This window comes from Erithacus rubecula (assembly GCF_903797595.1).
Source record: "Erithacus rubecula genome assembly, chromosome: 3".
NCBI classification, from domain to species: Eukaryota; Metazoa; Chordata; class Aves; order Passeriformes; family Muscicapidae; genus Erithacus; species Erithacus rubecula.
Window position 1 is genome coordinate 131,427,364 of NC_136689.1, and position 22,726 is coordinate 131,450,089.

At 42.0% G+C, this 22,726-nt stretch overlaps 1 protein-coding gene across 4 annotated transcripts; it reads right to left on the reverse strand.

The window, feature by feature from the left end:
• Positions 1–10,849: 10,849 nt before the first annotated feature.
• On the reverse strand, positions 10,850–22,230 carry KCNV1 (potassium voltage-gated channel modifier subfamily V member 1). Of its 4 annotated transcripts, none has more exons than XM_079301619.1 (4): positions 21,593–22,230; positions 19,335–19,861; positions 11,659–11,702; positions 10,850–11,376 (listed from the first exon to the last, which is right to left on the reverse strand). In XM_079301619.1, exons 1-4 carry the CDS (start codon positions 22,072–22,074, stop codon positions 11,191–11,193), a joined length of 1,239 nt encoding a protein of 412 aa, XP_079157745.1. In that variant the 5' UTR covers positions 22,075–22,230; the 3' UTR covers positions 10,850–11,190. The 4 variants fall into 4 exon arrangements, with proteins under 4 accessions (XP_079157745.1, XP_079157743.1, XP_079157742.1 ...); XM_079301617.1 differs by having other exon boundaries at positions 11,476–11,702; XM_079301618.1 differs by having other exon boundaries at positions 11,211–11,376; positions 11,481–11,702.
• Positions 22,231–22,726: the final 496 nt, after the last annotated feature.

Here is a 22,726-nt window from a genome sequence, read left to right on the forward strand (position 1 = left end):
CTTTTTATTGAAGGAAGAGAGCCCTTAGCAGATCATGTACTGGGTCAAATTTGTTATTAAAGTTACTGTTCTCTTTTAAAGCAGACCTGCATTTGATGTGCAAATAAAAAACCTAATTTTTTCTCCTTCTTGACTATTTGTTATTTACAAGAAGTTGTGGAGTAGTTTTGCATAAATAAACTTCAGACTGAAGGCTGTTTGTGAAATACTCACTTCAATGATTCAGTAATTGTGATTCATATTTTGTAGCTAATCACTCAAAGCACCTGATGTTATTCCCCAGCTGTACAGCTAGACATAAAATGAGGAATGTATAATTTTCTCTCTGAACTGATGGAAGAAATTGAAGTAAAATTTATGAAAACATCAAGTTTTGTAAACTTTTTAAGATTATCTGATGCCTGATGTAGTCATAAGAAACCAGTGAGGCTGGAGAAATAAGATCATAAATATTTAACCATTTGTCTCAAAAAATCCAGAGACATGTTTTCCTCTGGATAGTCTTAAAATCAGCATTAGTGAATTCTCCTCATTCCTTAAACCTTGCAGATTTTAATCTGGTTTATCCCATTAATATCTCCATCTGCAGGATACCAGCCACTTGTAACTGAAGTTAAGACATTCTGTAAGACATCCAAAATAATTACACTCAGATTAATTCCACCAAAAATTATGCATTTAATTCCTGGAATTGCTTGTGCTGAGGACTCAGAGAGTTGAAGAAGAATTTTTAATTCAGTGAGCAAAAAAAGAAAACAAATATTATTTCCCATTCAATAAATCCTCCCAGAAAGGACCATTATCGTTTTCCCAGAAAGGAGCACAGCTCTGCAGATGCAGCCTGAATAGATTCAAAGCAGTTCTAACTGGCTTCAGAGTGAGGAGTTTCTCTTAAATCTGTGTGGTGAATGGTTAGACAATAAACTTGTTGGTGCCAGGAACGGCTGCAAAGGAATGTTTTGTCTCTCCATGACTTTGAGTTCTAAATTGTAAGTGTCTAAATCAATTCAATTTTTGACATCCTATTTTAGATGAAATATCTGCAAATAGTCACTAAGATGAGCTGTGTCAGTGTAAGATTTTCTACACTGTGCTTATCTAGGACTAGGGCTATAGTACTGCTCACCCATACTGATGTGAGTTTTGAGGCAGTAGATTAGACCCTCACCTTTTTCAGGTTTTTTCATCAGTACTATATAGCTGTCTCAGCCATATCAATGCCCTGCAGGAGTTAATGACAAAATAACCCTTTGTTCTAAGTTATTAAGAACACATAGGGGATATTATTCCCAAGTATGATGTAGTCATTTTACTCTACAAAGATCATGTTTCAGGTTTATATAGTTTTCAGATTGCAGATGAATGAAATATTTCTGTAGGGGATTATATGCTATGGGTTTTGCAGAATTCCTAGATGTCTTTAATGGGCAATTCAAAAGAGTGATCCCACTCTGTAGATATCATAATTAAATGTTAGTTTTCATGTTAGTCTTATTTCAGAAGGAATAGGGCCTATGTGTGTTAATAAATGTGTTATCATTATGGTGGCAGGTATGCACTGCTAACGCAGAAGTAACATTAATTTGTAACCAGATGACCTTGTAGAGAACTGAAGTTTAACCTCTTTTTTACATCTTATGTCAAAGACTAATGTACTTGCACTCCAGAGCAAAACATCCAAATAGCATTTAAATCAGGGAGCCTGCAATGCCAGGAATACAGTCTGGCAAAGCTTTTGTTTCTAATCACAAAACCAAGTACTGGTGTGCTATCCATGATCACCAGCATTGTTTACAGGCTTGGTTGCTGTGGTGATGGCATCATATGAATAATTCGGTGGGGACTGAATCCTTCCAGCAGCAGAAGTGGTTTTCAAGCAGCCTCTAATTTGTTGTTTACAAAATACTCCATAGTTTTCTGAGCACACAGCCCAACAAAATAGGAATAGACTTATAGAAAGTCTCCAGCATTGCCTTTCTGATTCCATATTAGAGGGAAGGGAAGGGAAGGGAAGGGAAGGGAAGGGAAGGGAAGGGAAGGGAAGGGAAGGGAAGGGAAGGGAAGGGAAGGAAGGGAAGGAAGGGAAGGGAAGGGAAGGGAAGGGAAGGGAAGGGAAGGGAAGGGAAGGGAAGGGAAGGGAAGGGAAGGGAAGGGAAGGGAAGGGAAGGGAAGGGAAGGGAAGGGAAGGGAAGGGAAGGGAAGGGAAGGGAAGGGAAGGGAAGGGAAAACATCAGCTCAATCAAGTGGTCTATGGCATCTCTGCAACCCACCCATAGCTGCACAGCAGGGAGCTGGAGCTCTCTCTCTACTGCCAGGCTCCAGAGCAGCCCCAAGATGTTGCATTAGAGGGCTCTCTACAGGTTGCAGACCTGCAGCCCCTCTTCTTGAGCCATGTTTTGGTGTGACTCTAAAAACATCAAGAAGTGTCGACACACTGAATCAGAAACTGAGGTGCAGCAACAATGGTACCTTCCCCAGTATCCTATCACTTTCTCAATTTGGGGTGATAGCTATGAAACCTCTCTGCAGCATCTAGAGGGGATATAAACCTTGCTGCTAGGCAGTGCAATCCTTGGATTGAGGCCCCTTGCAGCACTTATGTACTGCTGGTCCTCCAAAGACATTTTGAACACCAATGCTGGCCATTGCTACTTGCCATTGCTACTTGCCATTGCTACTTGCCATTGCTAGCCTTCTCCTTGGAAAGTCAGGATTATGCCTGTCATTTTTATATACCTGAATAAGCATGGGAGATGCATTTTGCACACTGTGATCCCTGGCCTTAGATTGGTTTCTGGAGCTGGAGAATGGAACCAGTAAATAAAGCTAATTGCCACTCTTTTGGTGTCCTTGTCCTTTCTGTCTGGACTACACTGCATTAAACTCATGTCAGGAACAACCTTTCAGAGCTCTCAGCTCTCTCACTTTGTTTTCTTTTACTCTCATTCCCTTATCATACTGCTGCATTGAAGATACCAACACTTCTCAGATATCAAAAGCAAACCTATCATTTAACTTTTGCCTTGGTGTAAAATTTGTCCCGAAGAAAAAAAAAAAAAAAAAAAAAAATTATCTGGAGATGAAGCTCTGATGTGCAAAGCATCTCCTTCAGCCTGCACAACCTGTGGGGCTGCATTTCACTGGTCTTATTTAATAACCACTTGGCTTCATTCCACAGACTGGATTTAGATTGCAGGATGCCATGTCAAAAGCTGAGGCTCTCTGCTCTCCACAGAGCATTTCTGCTTCTGAAACAGACACTTGTGTGACTTTCCTGTTATTACACCTGCACTGCATTCTCCTGCTTATTACTCGTATTGCTGCAGACAGACACCACCATTCTAGTGTGACTCTGAAGGAACATGTCTCCCTGGAAATGATCTCCTAGCTCTGATCTGAGATGTGAAAATGCAGGTGAGAAAAGCACATCTGATCTTCAGAAACAGAAAAGATAATATCAATGAAAGCCTACCATGAATAAGTAAAATTGTCTCTACCCACCAGCTGGAAACAGGCCTGCAGTTTGTGATGATGTTTGTGATAGGAAATGTAAGCAATGATTACTGAGGAAATGTAAGCAGTGGTTACTGAAATACTGAAGTGTCACTGGAAAGTGACATTCTTAATACAGAAAGATACTGTATAAATTACACTCATCAATTTTGCATTGAATATTTTGCTTACTCTAGTTTTGAATTCTAAGTACATTAAATAATTGATAGTGAAATGCACTAGCTCTGAACCAGACTGAAATCCCAGTTATAGGTGAGCACAAGAGCTTTTCCTTTCCCATTTTAAAACTTTTGGCTTGTGTATTGTTACATCTGCTGGACAGCTGATGGGAGCATTTGCAGCATAATGCAGCCCCTGTGTTGTAGTGCTGGCCAGTGGCATTTTGTTAGCTCAGCCTGCCAGTAATTCCATTGTGATGCTTGGCAGAAGCAAACTGGATTAATCTCCATATTGAAAGAGAGAGTCTGCATAACAGAGGCCATAATTTGGATGTTTGTTTTGGTCCCTTTTGTGGTTGGACCACATATGAAACTTTCATACAACAAAGCCTCTCTTATAAGAGAGTGTTGGCTGGGAAGTGGGCCAAATTCTCCTTCTTGTAATTCCATGACATCAGGAACTTGCTAAGGGGAACATGTCACATTGTTCCTACAATTAATCCCTATGAAGACTTTTTGGACAAGCATTTCTCCTTTACACTCTCAGTTTGAATACAGGGTTTGTTTTGTGCAGCACACTTGGGTGGAAGGGTCTTTAGGAAAAGGCTGTGTTTTGACTTAGTGCAATGCTTCCTCAGTGAGATCTGACCTCTTTTCTCAGAATGTATTCCTTCTTCATTTGCTACTGTGCTACTGAAGTCTAGTTTCCTAGTGATATAAATAGCTGTGTTAACGATGGGTCAGTTTTGGCCAGCTATAAGCACACAGCTTGAAGTAATTTGGAAAACTGTGGTTCTCTTACTTCCTAATCAAGGCCATCTTTTAAACCTGGGGAAAAAATGCCATATTCACATCTTTTGACCAGGATTTTGTTTCTAGTATAGGAAAACAGAATACAGGTCTGTGGGGTAGGTGTCTGCATTTTGACAGTGAAAAGCTGTGACTGGAAATTCTTCCACCTGTTTTTTGGCAATTCCTGCCAGAAAGAGAAGATAGGAAAGTTAAATGAGAACTGATAGCAGAAATAAAAAATAGCAGCAATTGTAAATAGATTAAATCTGGTTTTATTCTAACTTGGTGTTTAATTCTTACAAAAAGATGGGGTTGTTTTATGTTGATCTACAGAAGAACAATGCATGGATGAAGGCATGTGCTTGCAGGGCAGAGGTGTGTATGACATACATGGCTGAACAGTAGGATCAGATAGGAATTATTAGTGTGTGATCTAATTTGTGGTATGGATCTATGGTGTATGTCAGTTAAGGTACTGAAAATAATTTCTTCCTCTGCAGTAAACCATTTGTTCTTCATTTTTTATGAGAAGATATGAGGACTAAAACACACAAGGTCAGTCACAAAAAGACACTGGTAAATCTCAGCTGAAGAATGTCAATTTCTCATTTTAAATTAAAATTAATTTAAATTTAAATTAATTTTGTCTTTCCTGTTCTACCTTCATTATTTTTTTCCTGTATATTCAGCATTAATTGAATGCTTAGTCTGTCTGTTCAGGGTTTCAGTAGTAATAACTTTTATCACTGCAGCATCTAAAACATAACAGAAAACCTATGGAGTGATTGCATGGAGCCTGTAACTCTGGCAGTTTCCAAAGGCTGTAATGATGTTGCTGGCTTAGGACAAAAAAGCTAAGAGATTATGGATGTTGCTTCACTGGACAGCAGTTCTTAAACTAAGACATGTTCAGCTTGGAATGCTCTTCCATAATTTGACATCTGAATTGCATAATATGTTTCATACCTCATGCTGAGAGTTAGCAATTCAGAAATCTGTAACATAGGGCCAGCTGAAAAGAGGGAATTTATTGGTTATCTTTTAACTATGTCCAAGCCAATTGCCTTTTTTTATTGTGTTGAAAAATGTGTTTAGGACAAGTCAATTCACTGTGCTTGTTTTTATGTCAATTGCAAGAGGCTGTTCTGAAGCTTTTCAAGTTCTACTGAGAAAGCTGTTCATGCATTAGGTAGTGAAGAGTCATGTACACTTCAGCCATTTCCCAGGATCTATGTCTGCTGCAGAGAGTTGCAAATAGACCTGCCTTTGTGATTAAGCCATAGGAAATGAAATGTCTGTCACAGCTTGCAGGACCACACAGAAATACTATGTGACTTGCAAGTGCTTTTCATTTTATTGAAAGCTGTACAGAATTGAGGATGATTAGACAAAATCTTACATCTGTATGGTCTTTCTTGACAAGGAAGAGGTTTTAATTTGCAGAAGCTGTTACAAAGGCCTAGTTTTTTTTTTTTTTTTCACATGATAATAGGCATTTCACATAATCTTAGTTAGATGAACACAACTGTAGACTTCATATAAGATCCAGCCTAACTTCAGGCTGTTCCAGGTTCTTTTGTATGTAAATCCATCTCACCAGCTGTTTCTTGGGGGTCTAAGAAAGACTGGGAAAAACTGAGGTTTACACTGACTAGTGTTGGGCCTTGTTTTTATGACATTAGGGGGGATTCCTTCCTTATCCTCACCCCAGCTAAAGGGGCTCCTGGTCTCTGCAAAGCAGAAATGTAACATAAATAAAATATGGAATAGTACCCCAAATATCTTCAAATAGGCTTTGTTCTAAGTTTAGAAATTTTTTTGTTTCATGTAGAAATCCTGTAATAGGGTGGCAGGAAAAAAACCCACCTGCACAAAATTTCCCTCCCATATTTCTGTGGGAATGGATATTTCTGTGGGAAGGGATGTGTCTGCTCAGGCTTTTCAACATGCAAGTGAGAGGCACAGGGAAAATGGACTGTGTTCCTTCTGCTGACAGTGCAATTCTCTAGCAGAAGTACCAGCCCTACATATTGGGTTTGTGCTTTTCTCAGAAAATACTCTATTTCATATATAACAAACAACAACAAAGTAATTATAAGCAAATTGTGCCACTTAGTATTTAATTAAAATCCATTTTATGAAGGAATTACTTTAGTTACTGACTGATCATTAGGTCAGGCTCACTATACACCAAATTTAAATGTATCCAAACTGCTACAGAGTTTGCAGCAGCTGTGCTTTTGTCTGGAGATGTATGTGACTTCTAGTATTTGTGTTTATATAAAAGGAAAAACTCTAATGATTACAGTACTCATTAAAACCCTTTCTAAAAAAAAAAAAAATCCAAACAAAACCACAAACAACCCTAATTGACAAGAGGTTGTAATTGAATAAAGCATCTCAGTCTTAGAGACATAGTTAACTCCAGCCCTACTCTTTGTGAATGCCCTTTACAAGCAGCCAGAGCCCTGAAGAGCCCTGTGTGCAATCAGAGGTGTGACTAGAGCCTGCACTGCTCCACACTTTCTGCAGTGAGGGAGGGTGGGGAGAGCACAGACAGCTTGCACTGGAGACATCAGCAACAGCTGCTCCAGCCCCGTTGGGATGGAGAGCTTCTCACCAGTGTGTCCTGCTAAAGCTGTGTTTATGCCTGGATACTTCAATGGAGCTTTGAGAGGACAATGCTGCTGCAAATGAGAAAAACGTGTCACTCATCAATCATAACAAGATGAAAATACTTCTCTATGTCTGAAAACATAAATAACTTTACAAAAGACCTCTTAACTTTCTCCTTTCCTTCTTGCTCCTTTTTGTTCTCAACCATATTTGCTATGTGCAATACCACAAGCTGAGATTTGACCAGCAAAGGAGGAAGGAAAAATTGCTCAATTTACACAGTCAAATCAAATTTGAAGTGGTTTATTAACTTACTAACAACACATAATTAAAGTGATCATTGAAGTATGCATTCGAGATCAAAATCACTGCAAGAAGTAATGTAAAATACTAGCAAACATTAATTTCTACATACATACCTCTCTAAAACACCCCAGAATTGATAAATCCCTCCCCCCAGCTACCAGCACTCCTGCCCACAAGGGTTTCCCAATGTGCTGGTCTCTGCAATCTGACCCTCACTATTTTGCTGGAGCATCCCCAGTAACCTGTCCCTGTTTTCTTGCATTGGAGTGCCCAGCATTGGACACATCACCCAGATCTGTCTCATCAGGCTGAGGAGCAGAACTATCTCCCTTGATCTCCAGGCAATTCTCTGCCAGGAGTGATGTTTAAAATTTTGGTGGGTTTGGACTACAAAGGCCCAAAGGAAAAGCTGTCCCTAAGCATCTATAAGCAAATTTGAAAGATTTTTCAGACTGTTTGTCTACATTGTAGTTTGTGCCTGTACAAGCAGGATGAAGAGGAACTTTTTGCAAGTGAATGCTGTGACAGGACTAGGGGGAATGGCTTTAAACTGAAAGAGGTTGGTTTAAATTAAATTTTAGGAAGAAACTCTTCACTATGAGGGTGGTAAGGTTGCTCAGTGTTGGAAGGTATGGATTAAACTCAAGGAGGTCTGGAAACCAATTAAGTGACCTTGCAGCTTGAGTCAACAGCAGGCCAGTGATTCTCTAGTATGGACCAAGTTTAAAGGTGCCTGCATCTTCTTTATGTACCTTTGCTCCAGTGCTGCTTTCAGGGTCCCCCCAAGAGTAAGGGAACAGGAATAAACCAACTCTCTGCATTCCAACAGTGACTTTGTGGTTGCCCCACTCACCTGCTTGTGTTGACACACACACCTAGAGAAGGTGTGGATGTCCCACCCCTGGAAGTGCTGAAGGCCAGACTAGATGGGGCTTTGAGCAACCTGGTCAAATGGAAGATGTCCTTGCCAATGCCAAGGGGGTTGGAGGTAGATGATCTTTAAAATTCTTTTCTACTCAAACTGTTCTATATGTTTCTTTAATTTTCACTATTACTAATTCTAATACTAAGAAATCAAGATAATTGCAGGATATCAAGATAATTCTGTGTGCTGCAGCATATATGCTGTTTCTTTTTACGTGCAACCCTCAATGTGAGTTTGTGAAAATACTTGGTGTTTAGAGCTAAAACACTCGATTTTCAGCCAATGCTACCAGTCACGTCTGCCAAGTCTGCTGCAGGATCACAGAACAGAAGTGAGGACAAAAGGTAGCTTCTTGTCTTTAGTGTGACATTCTAAAGATAGCAAAGTTTAGATTCTTAATTTGGTGCCTTGGTGGCTGAGCTATTTCCCAAATCTGTGGTAGCACGTACATGGTGTAGCTTCATTTTTTTTAGAGTTGTGATGTCCTGTACTGTGTGTTTCTCAGTATGAATGCTCTGATCCTTCTGTCTGTAGGAGCTGAAAGCAGAACTGGCCTTCCTTTGTAAAATGATTTGCTTGTCTCAGCCTGTAACATGATAGATAACTGTTCTGTATAAACAACACGACTGACAATCACTGCTTGGGGGTCAACCTAAAATCAAGAGATCTGAAAACAGAGCCCAAAGACACTACTTGGTAAAGCCTGAGCCATGTTTTCCCCACAGGCATTTCTAGGAAAGTATCACCAAAGATGGTAGAAGGAGTGAATCAACTAATACATCCCAGAATATTTGCCCCATTCTTTCGAGTCATAAAGAGCACAGGATGCAATAAAGCAGCCTTTCCCTAAAGAGAATCAATCAGCTATTTAACTGCATTTCCTTTCTCAAACACAGATCAGATGCTGTACAAGACAGCACAAAAGACATTACAAAACAGCCTTCCCACAATGAAAGCTTCTTCTTAATTCTCTATAATTAGAATGACTTTTGAATGAGAAACAGCCTGTACAATTTGTGCAGCCTGAGAGACTTCCTGCTCCAAAGAGCTATGAAATAATAACCTAGAGTGGGCTGCACCAGACCTTCCCCTGCACAATTAATTTTGTCTCTTGGACATCACTGGGAGTTTTGTGGTGAATTCATAGAGTATCTGGGGAGAGGAGAACACTATGATAACACAGTTTCTCTCTGTTTACCATAGACCATGAGGATAGCCTACAAATTTTCACACCTAGGCAGTTTCTGTTGGTGTCCAGTGTTTATCTTCCTTGTGCCCCTGGTGACAGCTGTGTGTGCTGCATTGGTCCCAAATCAAAATGCTCATGCCAGCTGACAAATCAGAAGTATCATGCAAAATGCTGCTCAGTTTGCATCAAGGTGCCTTGAAAATCCTGGTTGCTGTATGATGTTTACACAATTATTTACAGACAGAAAAACACAGTCTCGTTTCAAAACAAGTATTATTCAATGTTTATTCTAAGCAGGTTATTTCACCCATTCATATATGCTCAGATGCAGTTTAAGCCTTCTATGTAAATACATAAAGCTTAATAATCCATAGTTAATAGATGTATCTTTTTAGTGTTTAAAATGCCCAAATGCTAAAGAAACATGAAATGTGAGATGTTTGTGAATTTTAAAATTTAACCTACTAGCTGAGTTATATCCGTTCTATGGCAATGTCATAGATTAATGAAATTATATTAAAGCTTTATTTGCTAATAATGGTATTGGTCCACTGGTGGGTGGGTGGAGGGAAATTGGACCGAAAATACTTTTGATTATTTTAGGTTTTTCTGATGACTACATAAAGTAAGCATTCAGTCCAACAAGTGTTCATTTTTCCTTTGAAACAAAATATTTTAATTACATTTTTCTAATAATGAATCAGTGAAGATAATTTAAAAAGTCTGGTTCACTAGGAATACCTACAATTTTAATGGGAGACGGAGCAATCAACAGCTTGTTATCTTTTACAATTTCTGTTTCTCCTGCCATCCAATGATGACTTTACTTGAGCACAAAAACTGCTTAACTACACAAGTAAGTCATGGGAATCAAAATACATAGAGAAGGCATAGTTCAAACTAAGTTTGTAAATTACTTCTGCATTGCAAAGGCTGTATTAATTCCTGCAATTTCTAAAGCAACTACAGAGGACACTCTATATCACAGCACTTATTTCACGACTGTTTTGTACTTTGCTATAGATCTTGCACCTTGATACATCTACCTATCTCCTAAAACCATACTATATCTGGTAGCCCTTTGCTTCCCTGAAAATTAGAAAATTCCAAACCCATTTCCTCCTCCCTCCCCCCACACCTTACACTATCCCAGAATAACTTTGTTTCATTCAAATAGAGTAGAAGATGGTGATAAGAAAGGGGATCAAGATTAAACTTGTCATAGGAATATCATTCTACATTTATTCAATATTTCACTTAGACTTCCCTTTTCAGTTTTCCTTAAAGCCTTCGACTTTTGCTCTTCAATTGCAAATACAAAAACTAGATATTTAAATTCAAACCACTGTGGCAATTTTCACCAAGACTTTATTATGATACATTAGTAGGGATTTAGATCAGACAAATGCATCATTGTTTTACTTTCATGGATCCATTATTTCCCATCTCACCTACCACAATCCAGTTCTGACAGCAGGTTTTAGAGTTCCTTGAGCAATTCCAGTTATGAATTCTGCCTTTTGCATACAATAGATATTTCAGTCTGTCCAAGTAAGTAAAACTCCACCTAGAAAAGCAAATACAGCGCGGCAAATAATAAAAAAAGAGATACTTAATACTAAAATTCTGACGTAGTCTATGTGCTACACAAGGTTAAACAACTCCGAAGTCAAAAATCATCACACCCAAAGTCAAAACCAAAAGTCATCTGCACCACTGCTCCTCGTGCTTGCTCTCTCTCTGCTTTTTAACCGCAGCATGTCCATGACGCTGCGTGCGTACACGTCTCGCAAATTGACATTGATGTTCGAATCGCTGGATGAGTTCTTCATGAGCTTCTTTAAAGCTTCACGCTGCCGAAGAGCAGCTTCTTTCAGCTTCAGTGTAAAGTAACAGGCGGAAAATCGGTCGTTTATTATAGCTATTGGCAAAGCCAAAACCAGTATTCCTGATAGTATACATATAAAGGCTACTACCTTACCAATGGTAGTGTCTGGCCTAATGTCACCATAACCAACTGTTGTCATGGAAGTTGTTGCCCACCACCAAGCACCAGGTACACTTGTGAAAGTTGTGCCTGGCACACCTTGTTCAACAAAGTACTCCACAGTGGAAAATATAGAGATTCCTACAGAGAGGAAAAGAAGCAGAAGGCCAACCTCCTCATAGCATTGAGCAATAGTCATCCCAAGAGACCGCAAGCCTGAAAGACAAGAAATGTTGTCAGTAGGTTGATTCACGTAGCTGTCATCATATCTTTGCAAAACATCTCTTATTTAAAGGCTTTATGTTTTCTTTGAATGCTGGTGAACATATCTTGAGAATCACAGACTCAGTAAGATTGGAAAAGACCTCCAAGATGATTGAGTCTAATCTTTAACTGAACACCACCTTGTCAACTGAACCATAGCACTAGGTGACACATCCAGTTGTTTCACGAACATTTCCAGGATTGTGACTCTACCACCTCCCTGGGCAGTCCATTTCAATGCTTAACCACCCTTTCCATGAAGAAATTCTTTTTGGTGTCCAACCTGAACCTCCCAGTCACATCCTGAGGCTGTTTGCTCTTTTCCTGTTGCTCGATGCCTGGGAGGAGAGGCTGACCCCTCCTGGCTACACCCTCCTTTCATGTAGTTGTAGAGAGTAATGAGCCTCCTTTTCTCCAGGCTGAACAACTCCAGCTCCCTCAGCCACTCCTCATGATTTACTCTCAATCCTCCACCAGTTTCGTTGCTCTTCTCTGGACATGCTCCAGCACCTCAATGTCTTTCTTGTAGTGAGGGGTCGAGAACTGGACACAGGATTTGAGGTACAGCCTCCCAGTGCTGAGTACAGGGTGATAAATAATTTCCCTAGTCCATTTGACCACACTATCCAGGCTGTGATGTCACTGGCCTTCATGGACACTTGGACACAGCAGGCTCATCACACCCAGATCCTTTTCCTCTGGGCAGCTTTCCAGCCACTCTTCCCTCAGCCTGTTGCACTGCAACAGGGGGTGTTGTGACACAGGTGCAGAACCCAGCACTTGGCTTTAATGAACCTCGTACTGTTGGCCTCAGCCCATCTATCCAGCCTGTCCAGATCCTTTTGCAGAACTCTCCTATATCATCCAGCAGATCAACTCTTCCACCCAACTTAGTGTCATCTACAAACTGACTGAAGGTACAACCTGATCCTTCATTCAGATCATCAATAAAGACATTAAACAGGACTGGCCCCAATACTGAGCCTTGGGGACCCCACGAGTCACCAGCTGGATGTGACACCATTCACTAACACTCCCCAGGGCAGTTCTCAAGCCTGTTTTACCCCAGCAAAGAATGCATCTGTTCAGACCACAGGCCTCCAGTTTCTCCAGGAGAATACTGTGGGAGAGAGTGTCAAAGACCTTACTGCAGCCCAGGTAGACAACATTCATGACCTCTTCCTCATTCACTACGCAGTCAACGTAGTCAGAAAAGATCAGGATCATCAAGCCTTGGCTGAACTGTCCTTTCCTAAACCTGCAGTGGCTGGGCCTGAGCCCCTGGCTGTCCTGTATATGCTGTGTGATCACACTCAAGATCATCTGTTCCATAATCTTCCCTACCACCAAGATGAGAGCTGTAGCTCCCCGGATCCTCCTTCTGACCCTTCCGTATATGGGCATTTCAATTGCAAACTTCCAGTTACCTGTACCTCCCTGGTTAATGAAGACTGATCATAAATGATGACAAGTAGCTTGACAAGCTTTTCCACCAGCTCTCTCATCACCCTAGGACGGATCCCATGTGGCATCACAGACCTGAGTGTCTATGTGGCACAGCAGGTGACTAACTACATGCTCTTGGATTGCAGGAAGTCTATTCTGCTTCCTATCCCTGTCTACCAGCTCAGGGGGCTGGTTGCCAAGAGGATATCTATTCTCTGTTAAACAATGAGGAAAGGAAGATACTAAGTACTCCAGCCTTCTCCTCATCCTTGGTGATAACGTTCCCCCACTCCATCCAGTAAAGGACAGTTTTTCTTGGCCCTCTTTTCTTTGGTAATGTATTTATAAACCCACTTTTTCTTACCTTTCATGGTGTGCTCAGATTGAGTTCTAGCTGAGCTTTTACTTTTCTTTCTCTCTACATGAACTAATGAAATCCTTGTAGTCTTCCTGAGTTCCTCTCCTTCTTCCAAAGGTCATAAACTCTGTTTTCTTCTCTGAATTCTGGGGGAAAGTCCCTGTTCATCCAGGCTGCTCTTCTTCCTCCCTGGCTTGTCTTTAAGCACATAGGTACAAGCCTGCTCCTGAGCCTTTAAGATTTTTTTCTGAAACTATGTCCAGCGATTCTGGAGCCCTCTGTTTTAAGGGCTGTTTCCCAAGGCACTCTCTGAACCAGTGTCCTGAACAGGCCAAATCCTGCCCTCTGGAAATCCATGTGAGAGGTTTTGTTAACCTCTTTCCTCACTTCACCACGAATTGAAAACTCTCTCATTTCATGGTGACCATGCTCATGATGGCCTCTGAGCACCACATCTCTCATCAGCACTTCTGCTGGTCAAATGAGGCACTGACCCTGGTAGGATAAAAGAGGCACTGCTCTAAACAGAAGCTGGGAAAAAGTGATTTACAGAAATAGATCACAGTACCAGACTGAACATCTGACATCATCTCTATCTTCTTAATACAGAGCATAGGAATTCTCCTCATTACTTATCATCTGAACTATGTACACATTAAATTTAGACAAACTAAATTATCTTCATTTATTAATTGGCTGTAAGAGAAGATCTAGCACCAGTCTAAGCTACTTAAAAACCCACTAGAAGCACCTGCTTTATACTTGGAGACTGAATGTGCCAAGCCTCTGATTTCCAGCCACTGTCCTATTTTTCCCTTGGACCAAGGAGCCCTTAGTTACCAAATTCGTGTTGCTATGTGAATGCTTAGACCCCAGTTCAGTTCACTCAATAACTTTTTCTTTAAGGACTGTTTTCAAACCTTTCATAGTTGTCAGACTCTCTTTCCCATCCCCCTCCCAAAGCTCTATCATTATCTTCTATCTGTAGACATCAAAACAAATAAAGTTTTCCAGTAACAGCTGCACTTGTGCCAAACTCAAGACAGCACAGCCTCTCAATACCAAGCATGGAATCCTGTTAACTGACTATGTAGTGCATCAGTCCTTTTGCCCATGAGCTGCACAGGGAGTTTAGGACCACTGTCTATAACCCCCCCAAATTCCTGTTAGAGCTACTGCTTCAAGGCTAGACTGCCCCACAGAAGCAAGTAGGAAAGTAAATCCAAAAAAAGTGCAATGGATAAATATTGCACACATAAAAAAGAAGGAAAATAACAGGGTAACAATTCAGCTGAGACACATAAGAAAATGAAATTACTTTTGAATCACTTTGGATTAGTTTTTAATACTGTTCCTTAAAAATGTGGATGTTTTCTCTAATACATGAGAAAAACATAATGGTTATGAATTACCCTTCATGGGCATACTTCTCACTAAACTAGTGTTTGCAAAACAGCTTACTGAAGCTCTGCCTCTGCTTGCAGACTTCATCATATGCTCGTTAGTGTTATAAGCAATTCAACTTTTCCACAGCCTCAAACTACAAGATATTAACATTTCTTGCTTTTCGCTCTTTTTCCCTGCAGGTCTAATGGGTGTAAAAGTATTGTTTATGTACAGTAAAGACTGGAAGTACACAGAAGAGTTTGGAGGCAATGTTGGGCTTTTCTTCCAATGCTATATATTACCAACTCCAGTAAAGAACTTACCCACATTAAAGTCCTATATTACTATAACTGTGATCTGTAGAATGTTTGTTACCATGATATAGATTACATATTTAACATAAGATATATCAGTGCAATCTTTTCTGTCAATATGACTGCCTTATTTTGTGAAACAATAATATCAGCAGTGCAGAAGAATAAGTCTTTTCAGGTGAGCTAGGAAGAAGGTACAATTTAAAATTATTCCTGTAGCACTTCTTTTGGAAGCATAAATGAAAAGTATAAAAGCCAAGGTTTGTACCTTATGATGAATCTTGAGAGAATCATAACTAAAATAAAAAGCAGCTTTCACATAAAATATATTAAAATAAGGAGGAACAAAACATTAACTTTTAACTCTTTTTATCGCTATGATGACATTCTCATTTTTCCTATGGTTAGTTGTTGTAACTGTTCAGGGTCTGATTTTTTTTTTCTATTATTCTTAGTTCTATTATACTGATCTAAAATTAAGATATAATTCTTTATGTCTTTAGATAAAGTCAGGAGATATTTCTGGGCAAATCTATGAATCAGAGAAGTTACTAGACTTAGAGCTCATTCAAAGGGGAATCAGTTGGTGTAATAACATGTATAAAGTATACTACTATATAACTTTGTACCTTTCAAAAGTGTCTTCAAGCCCTGGCACATGGCCAAACCAGGGCTGTTCCAGCACAGACACCTCAGCCAGTCTTACAGCTTCTCATGAGAGCTCCTTGCCAGGAGCTGTGACAGCTTGGTTACTCATGCTTGGAAGGTGCTAAGGTGCTGTAACAGAGTTGGTGTGAGGCTGGCAAGCAGCCCCAGCCCTGGTAGGAGGAAGGGGAAGCATTTCTGCCATGCAGGTCAAGTTATAGCTCTCTTTTGTCCAAAGCAACTTGCCAATACAAGCTGATATTCAGGAACTTCAATGTACACAGTGTTTATAAATAACCCTTAAGTTTTGACACAAAATATGCTGAAATTTAAACTTTTCATGACTGTAGAGGCATGGCAGTTTTAAATATGCTATGGTCTTCTCTCAAATACATTCCCATTGCCTTTGCAAGCAAGGGGCTCATACCCTACTTCACCTCAAAGTCCCTCTGTATGTGCTTCCCAGAGGAGACCAGCAAGGCTTCACTGAAAACGTGGCCCCAGGAGGAAGGCAACAGCCAAGGAGCATCTGAGAACACAACAAATACAGCTTCAATTCTCATCTATCCCTGAAGTTCTAAAACACATATTTTTGCTATAATGGAGGAACAGTCTTGCCATCTAGCTAATCATTTTATGGACAGATGTACTACTGATTTCTCAGTGGCTCCTTGATGAAGTACAGTAGTTTGCATAAATAACTATACACTCACACAGTTTAGCCCCAGTTTTTTTAAGCATCACATCTCTCCAGTGAGCTGGCTTCAGTTTCTAAAGGGGCAGAAATTGTTTTTTCATTTCTTATTTTAATTCTTGTCCTTGTCCCATAGAAAGGGTTAAGTTGCTATTTGTTGAAAGTGAAGAAGAAACGAATTTTTATCACCTCACTCATTCCAGCCCCTGACAGCAGGGCCAGGCTGCTGTTTGTGATCCCAGCTTTGCTATGGCTCTGTAAAGTACCACAGAGATGTTCTCCTTGTGACTGTGAACACCCCTACTTGGTGAAAGACAAGCTGCTGCCTGTAGACACAGATCTTCTGTTCTTGCATTCATCCTGCCACACAAAACAACTGAGCAGTGCCTGAAGCTTTGTCTGGTCTGAGAGTGTAGGAGCTGGAGAGAAGCCTCACTGGAAGGTAGCTGTCAGATCCAAGGCAAGAAGGCAGAAGAGTTTCAAGAGCCACCCTGAACACTGAGGTTTATCAGGACTGCCTAGGTATGTGCAAGGAGGATGCTCTCTGAGCATGATACATATGGGGCTCATCCCCTATTAGGAGCTCTGGTAAAGGATTTATTTAGATGCACATTAATAAATTTCTTCAGACTGGAGATCAGAACAGTAGGTTTCTACGTTTAAATGATACCAATTTGATTTAGCATTCTGGACCTAAGTAGGCAGCAAATGACCTACCAAAGAAGCAACACAATAATGGCAACACTGCTCCAAGTGGTTTAAATTGATACAAGTATTGCTACTTGTGCTTTGAAACCAGCAATGTGATTCCTGTAAAAGAAGACAGCACACCTCCAGAGCAGGATACCGCATTTTTATGTGATTAATTCACTTTCACCTAACATGGTAATATTAAATTCAATGTCACTCAATATTGTGACAAACTGTGGTACATACTGAATAATTAATTTAGGAAAAAATAGACCTAAATGTTTAGCGTATCCTTGAAAGCAGTATACCTGAAGTTAGAAGCTACATGAATATCAGAAATATCTGATTTCAAGTCAATAGAAAGAGCCACAAAACTGAGTGACAGAATGAGCACATTCACTCTGTAAAAGTCAAATGCAATAAACTGGAAACTTAACTTGAATCAACATACTTTTGGAAGACCATTTTGTTAGTCAGCACAGAAGTGCCCTGCTGAGATAATTTTTTTTCTTATTTTCAAAACACAGAGAGGATGGCATTCACATTACAACTACCATCAAAAGTGGGTAAAAGCCTTGCAAAAAACCTCTACTAAACCCTACAAAACTTGTAATGAAGCAAAACTAACACATTGCCAGACTGAATCACTATGAGCTTCCTCCCAATGGCTTTCTAAAGGACTGTTATGCATCAGTATAGGCATAATCTAGGGTTGAGAGTAAGATTAAGATACTTCCCAAACCACTATGATTATGTTTATGATTATGAGTAGTATCAAAGCTACTTCCTGCCCCTGGCAGGCAGGTTTGCTATTCTTCAGTGATAACAAAAATAAGACATTCTGCTGCTGTGAGCACACTGCAACTCCTGCTGAATTTGGGCCAGTTCATAGAGAGAGCTCTCCAAAAATATGAACAGGCATCTAATCATTTAATGGCTGGAAATCCTAAGAGGGCATTTTAATGTACACTGAGTAATTATCACTGTCTTCAGAACAGCTAATATTGCAGGACAGAGATCATGATTTACAATTAGGATTTAATTTTTCAAAGCTAAGCATAAGCTGAACATTTCCCCCATCAAATTCAGTACCATATTCTCCACTGATTTAAGTGGGAACACAGTAAAATCATTTTGAAAATGCCAAGACAGCTTTTATTCTTTCATATAGCCAGGCATGCACATGCCATGAAGTAGTAATAAAATCAGGGGAAATGCAAGAGGAAGTTCAACACTCTCCAATCATTTCTAGCTTCCTCTGACAAATTCCCACTGGAAAATGTTAACTTTTATACCTTCCTTTCACCAGAGAGTGTGAACAAGTTAGTTGACAGAAATGCATTTTGCCTTCCACTCCACCCCTGCTTGCTGCTCATTCATCTGTCAGGAGTGCCTGGGCACTAAGGGCCCCACACCAACTGGTGAATTCTGGCTGAAACTGGCACTGCTGCTCTGCCCTGCACCCAGATCCCACTGCCTGAGCAACCCCTGATGGGCTCCACTCACCACTGGAATACTGGTGGGTTCAGTGGGCCAGAGACCCATCACTGCAAAGGTTTTAAACTGTTTCCTTGAAACATTCTTCACTGTGGTTGTTTCCAGGGTCTATGACATGGACAAAATCATGACACAATTCTTCACATATACTTTTAAGCAAACAAAATTGTAACATCTGTCATTAGTGGGCCTTGGATAATACAAAAAGTCTGTGCTGATGATCCGTGCTTCCTCCCTAACAAAATCAACTCATATATATATTTTAAAATTTATCAATGACTGGTGGATGATTTACAGTAGGCAATGCTGAGGTCTGTTTTTGTAAATGTTCAATGAAAACAATATACAAGGCTTCATGAAGAGCTAACATTTTTCAGAGAAGGCCCTTGTCACTCAATTATAACGTTAAAAAGTAAGATTTTCAAACGCCATTACTGCTAACAGATTGTGTAAAAAAGCTTTGGCAGAAATGCACACAAAATGGAGGATTGTGCCCAGGGACAACTGTTGCAGGGAATGAAACTGAGAAGTATCATAGCCATGGCCAAATATACCTGTTGAATGTCTCCCCAGCTTCAACATCCGCAGGGCCCTGAGAAGTCTCAGCACCTGGACAATGCGCCCCACATTCTCCAGTTCCTGGGAGCTCTCACCACCACACAGGCTCTCCACCAGCAGGGTGATGTAGAAAGGCAAAATTGCAAGGAGGTCTATGATGTTTACCACGCTCCTGAGGAAGCGACACCGATCCCGTGCACACAGGAGCCTCAGAACAAACTCTGCTGTGAACCAGGCAATGCACAGGTACTCCAGGGCATCCAGCAGGGGAGGGGCCAGCCAGCTGAGCTCTACGGAAATCAAGGCCATGTTGGCAATCGACACAACCACAAAAACCATGGACAGGGTGCCAAAAGTCCTGGCTGCTGTAGAGGAGCCAGGCTTTTCCAAAACTTCCCAAAGCTTCTGTCTGACATTGGGACACAGGCTACCCGAAAAATCCTCTTCTTCATCTTGGGCATCCAGTTCTTCTGCATCTTTCTTGATGTCTAAGGCTTCACTCAGCTCCTTCCTCCTGAAGTACCTGCCCAGGAACACCCCCCAAGACATTTTGAATACCAATAGGCAGATGCTTGTCTTATAGTGATAAGAATACACATTAAAATTTACCTTATGTGAACTCAGAAAACCCTAATATCAAGCATATATGGCTTTTATTAGTTGAGCCCCTACAGCATGTTGCCACTGACTGATATGCTTCTATTGCCCCATTTCACATCAGTGACACATTCTAGATACAGAGTAATATCATTGACAGTAATTTATTCACATGGATCACGTTGACCACAATAGGATCTGCAACACGACTAACATGAATTCTTAGAAGCAACTCTGGCACAACCAAATCCTCTATTTTTAAACAGTTCTCAATTTGTTTAATTGTAGGGCATTTTTATTATGCTGGTCAATATTTGCAGTAGTAAAACTGAAGGCATAATAAAAGCCATGCACTTCATGGATGAACTGATCAATATACACCAAGATGACAAGGTATCTTTCTTTAGATATGTAGGCTCTCACACAAAGTGGACAAGCATTTGTACTAAGTAAAACTTACAGACTGTAAATAGTGTTTTGTCAGATTAAGAGTATATTTAAAGTGGAATTTTGTGAAACATAAACATACTAAATACACCAAAGTTTTTTTTCTTCCATATCTTTTTTTCTGACTGCTGCAAATCCCAAGGCTTGGACAAAGGTGTTGCGCAATTTTGCTTTCAATACAGTTAGTTCTGCATGTGTCAAAGAGGTCTGTAGCTCCATGTATCACTAAAGTAGTAGGAGCATTCAGTTACATCTACCAGAGAAGGAAGAGGGGGATGAAAACTAGGCTCCAATTTTCTCAGGAATTGAGCCATACTAGGGTAGGATAACTCCAATATGCTTTTGGGATGGTATTGCTTCTTTGTTTCTAATAATTTTGACGTAACTGCTATTGCCAAATAACAGTTACACTCTTCAGAAAATTAATTTCTTCAAAACTATAAAATCCAAACCAGTAACATTGAATATGGTGGGAAAAATTGACTGCAAATAGAATTAACAGAAACATCCTGGGGGTGGTTCAGTCAAAACCCACCTCGTCCCTGAACTGCCTGTTATAATTTGTCTCCAGCGAGCCCTGTTCCCGCTGTAGCTGCCCCCTCCCTGTAAGCTGCTACATCCACGTGCGGTGCTTCCTTTCATGGCTCCTCCTGGAGCCATGCCACCCACACTCAGCCTGGCAGGTGACCAACCCCCCTTCTGCCTCTTCAGCTTGGATTTGGAAATCCTGCAAAATTAAAGCGCAGGTGGGCAGGATCCAAACCCTGCCAGCATTGTGCCTGACTCCACATCTAATCCCTCTATCATAACCTCAAACTGAATGACTGAAGGGGCATCTTTCCTTTCCCAAACCTTTTAATCTCTGGCATTGTCCTTTTAAACATTTTGAGCTTCCAGGGCCAGTCTAAAGCCACTATAGGACATCCCAGACCCTGCTCCTGTTACTGTCTCACTGTCTTGAGCTCACCAGCAACCGCTCGCTCCCACAGCAAACGGTGACTGTGACCTCCTCCAACACATCTTCCATTTCTGACACTCATCCAGTGCTAGAGCAGCGCTCGGGGCTCAACTCACTCAGCTTTTCCTGATACCTCACCTATCACCACTGCTGGATCTCTCACTTGAGTGTCCCAGAATGCAAGTCAATGCTGAACTCATCTAGCCCACAATCCACAAGATAAGGAAGCCTCCTCATCTTCCCACAACTCACCGGTCTCTGCAGCAGGAATCAATGCTGAGCTCATCCAAACCCCAGTACTGGATCTCTTGCAGGAAAGAGAGTGCACAAAGCTGCTCCATCACATGCAGCCTCCCTGTCTGGTAGTAATTCAGGATGTAGTGAAATGCCTGGGAGCTCCGATCAAAGAAATACTCATTCTCCACGAGGTTGGCATCATCACAGAGCTCAAGGAGGCCAGAAGCCACATCCCGTGCAGCAGAGACCACTACTGCCAGTTTGCCAAGGCGGGTGTCAGGGTAACAAGACAAAGTTTGCTGGGACATCACAAAGCGGCTGCCTCCTACATTGATAGTAAAGCAGTCCAGAGCAGGAATGACCTTCTGGAGCAGGGGCCCCTGCTCTTCCTCACTGGAGAAAACGCTGGACTCCAGCGAACCCAGGGACGTGCTAGTCCCTGGTTCCTCCAAGGATGCTTGGGAAGAAAGAGACATGCAGCAGGGAGGCGACTTCATCCTGTAGCTGCCAGCAGCAGCCCACACTCTCCAGGATCAAAATCACAGCAGGGCTGCAGATAAGACTGCCGGGCCAGGCTCGGAACGTCGCCTCCGGTTACCGTCCCAGGGCCGCCGCCCGTCCCTCTGTCCCGGGCGCTGCCCAGCCCGGCGCCGCCCGCGCCCGCCGGGACGCTGGAGGAGCCGCGGCACCTGCGGCGGCGTCACCTCGTGCTGCCCGCGCCGGCCCCATCCGGCCCCTCCGCTTCAGCGCTCATCTCCAGCCGCTGGGGCGGGCTGCGGGAAACCCACCGGGACGGCACAACACGGAACACCGGCTGCAGCGGCCGCTCCGGGCAGCGCCCCGACAGCAGCCCGAGGGGCCGCTACGCTGGGGGCCCGTCCGTCCCGCCCGCACTCGCCCTCCGCCGGGGCAGCCGCCGCCAACCGGGTGCCAGGGCACGGCTGCCGCTCCCGCCCCCGGCCCCCCTCACCTGCCCGCCGCCCGGCCGCTCCCGCTCCCGGCCCCTCTCACCTGCCCGCCGCCCGGCCGTGCCGCTCCCGGCCGCCCTCACCTGCCCGCCGCCCGGCCGTGCCGCCCCCGGCCCCCCTCACCTGCCCGCCCCCGGCCGCTCCCACTCCCAGCCCCTCTCACCTGCCCGCCGCCCGGCCG

What these genes read in the sequence shown, in the direction of transcription:
- KCNV1 (XM_079301616.1), bottom strand. Translation starts at nt 22,074, where the DNA reads ATGAAGTCGCCTCCCTGCTGCATGTCTCTTTCTTCCCAAGCATCCTTG. An exon ending in GATTCCTGCTGCAGAGACCG is followed by an intron (nt 19,862 to 21,592) that starts GTGAGTTGTGGG and finishes GTTCCTGGGCAG; the next exon opens with GTACTTCAGGAGGAAGGAGC. An exon ending in GCTGGGGAGACATTCAACAG is followed by an intron (nt 11,703 to 19,334) that starts GTATATTTGGCC and finishes CTTGTCTTTCAG; the next exon opens with GCTTGCGGTCTCTTGGGATG.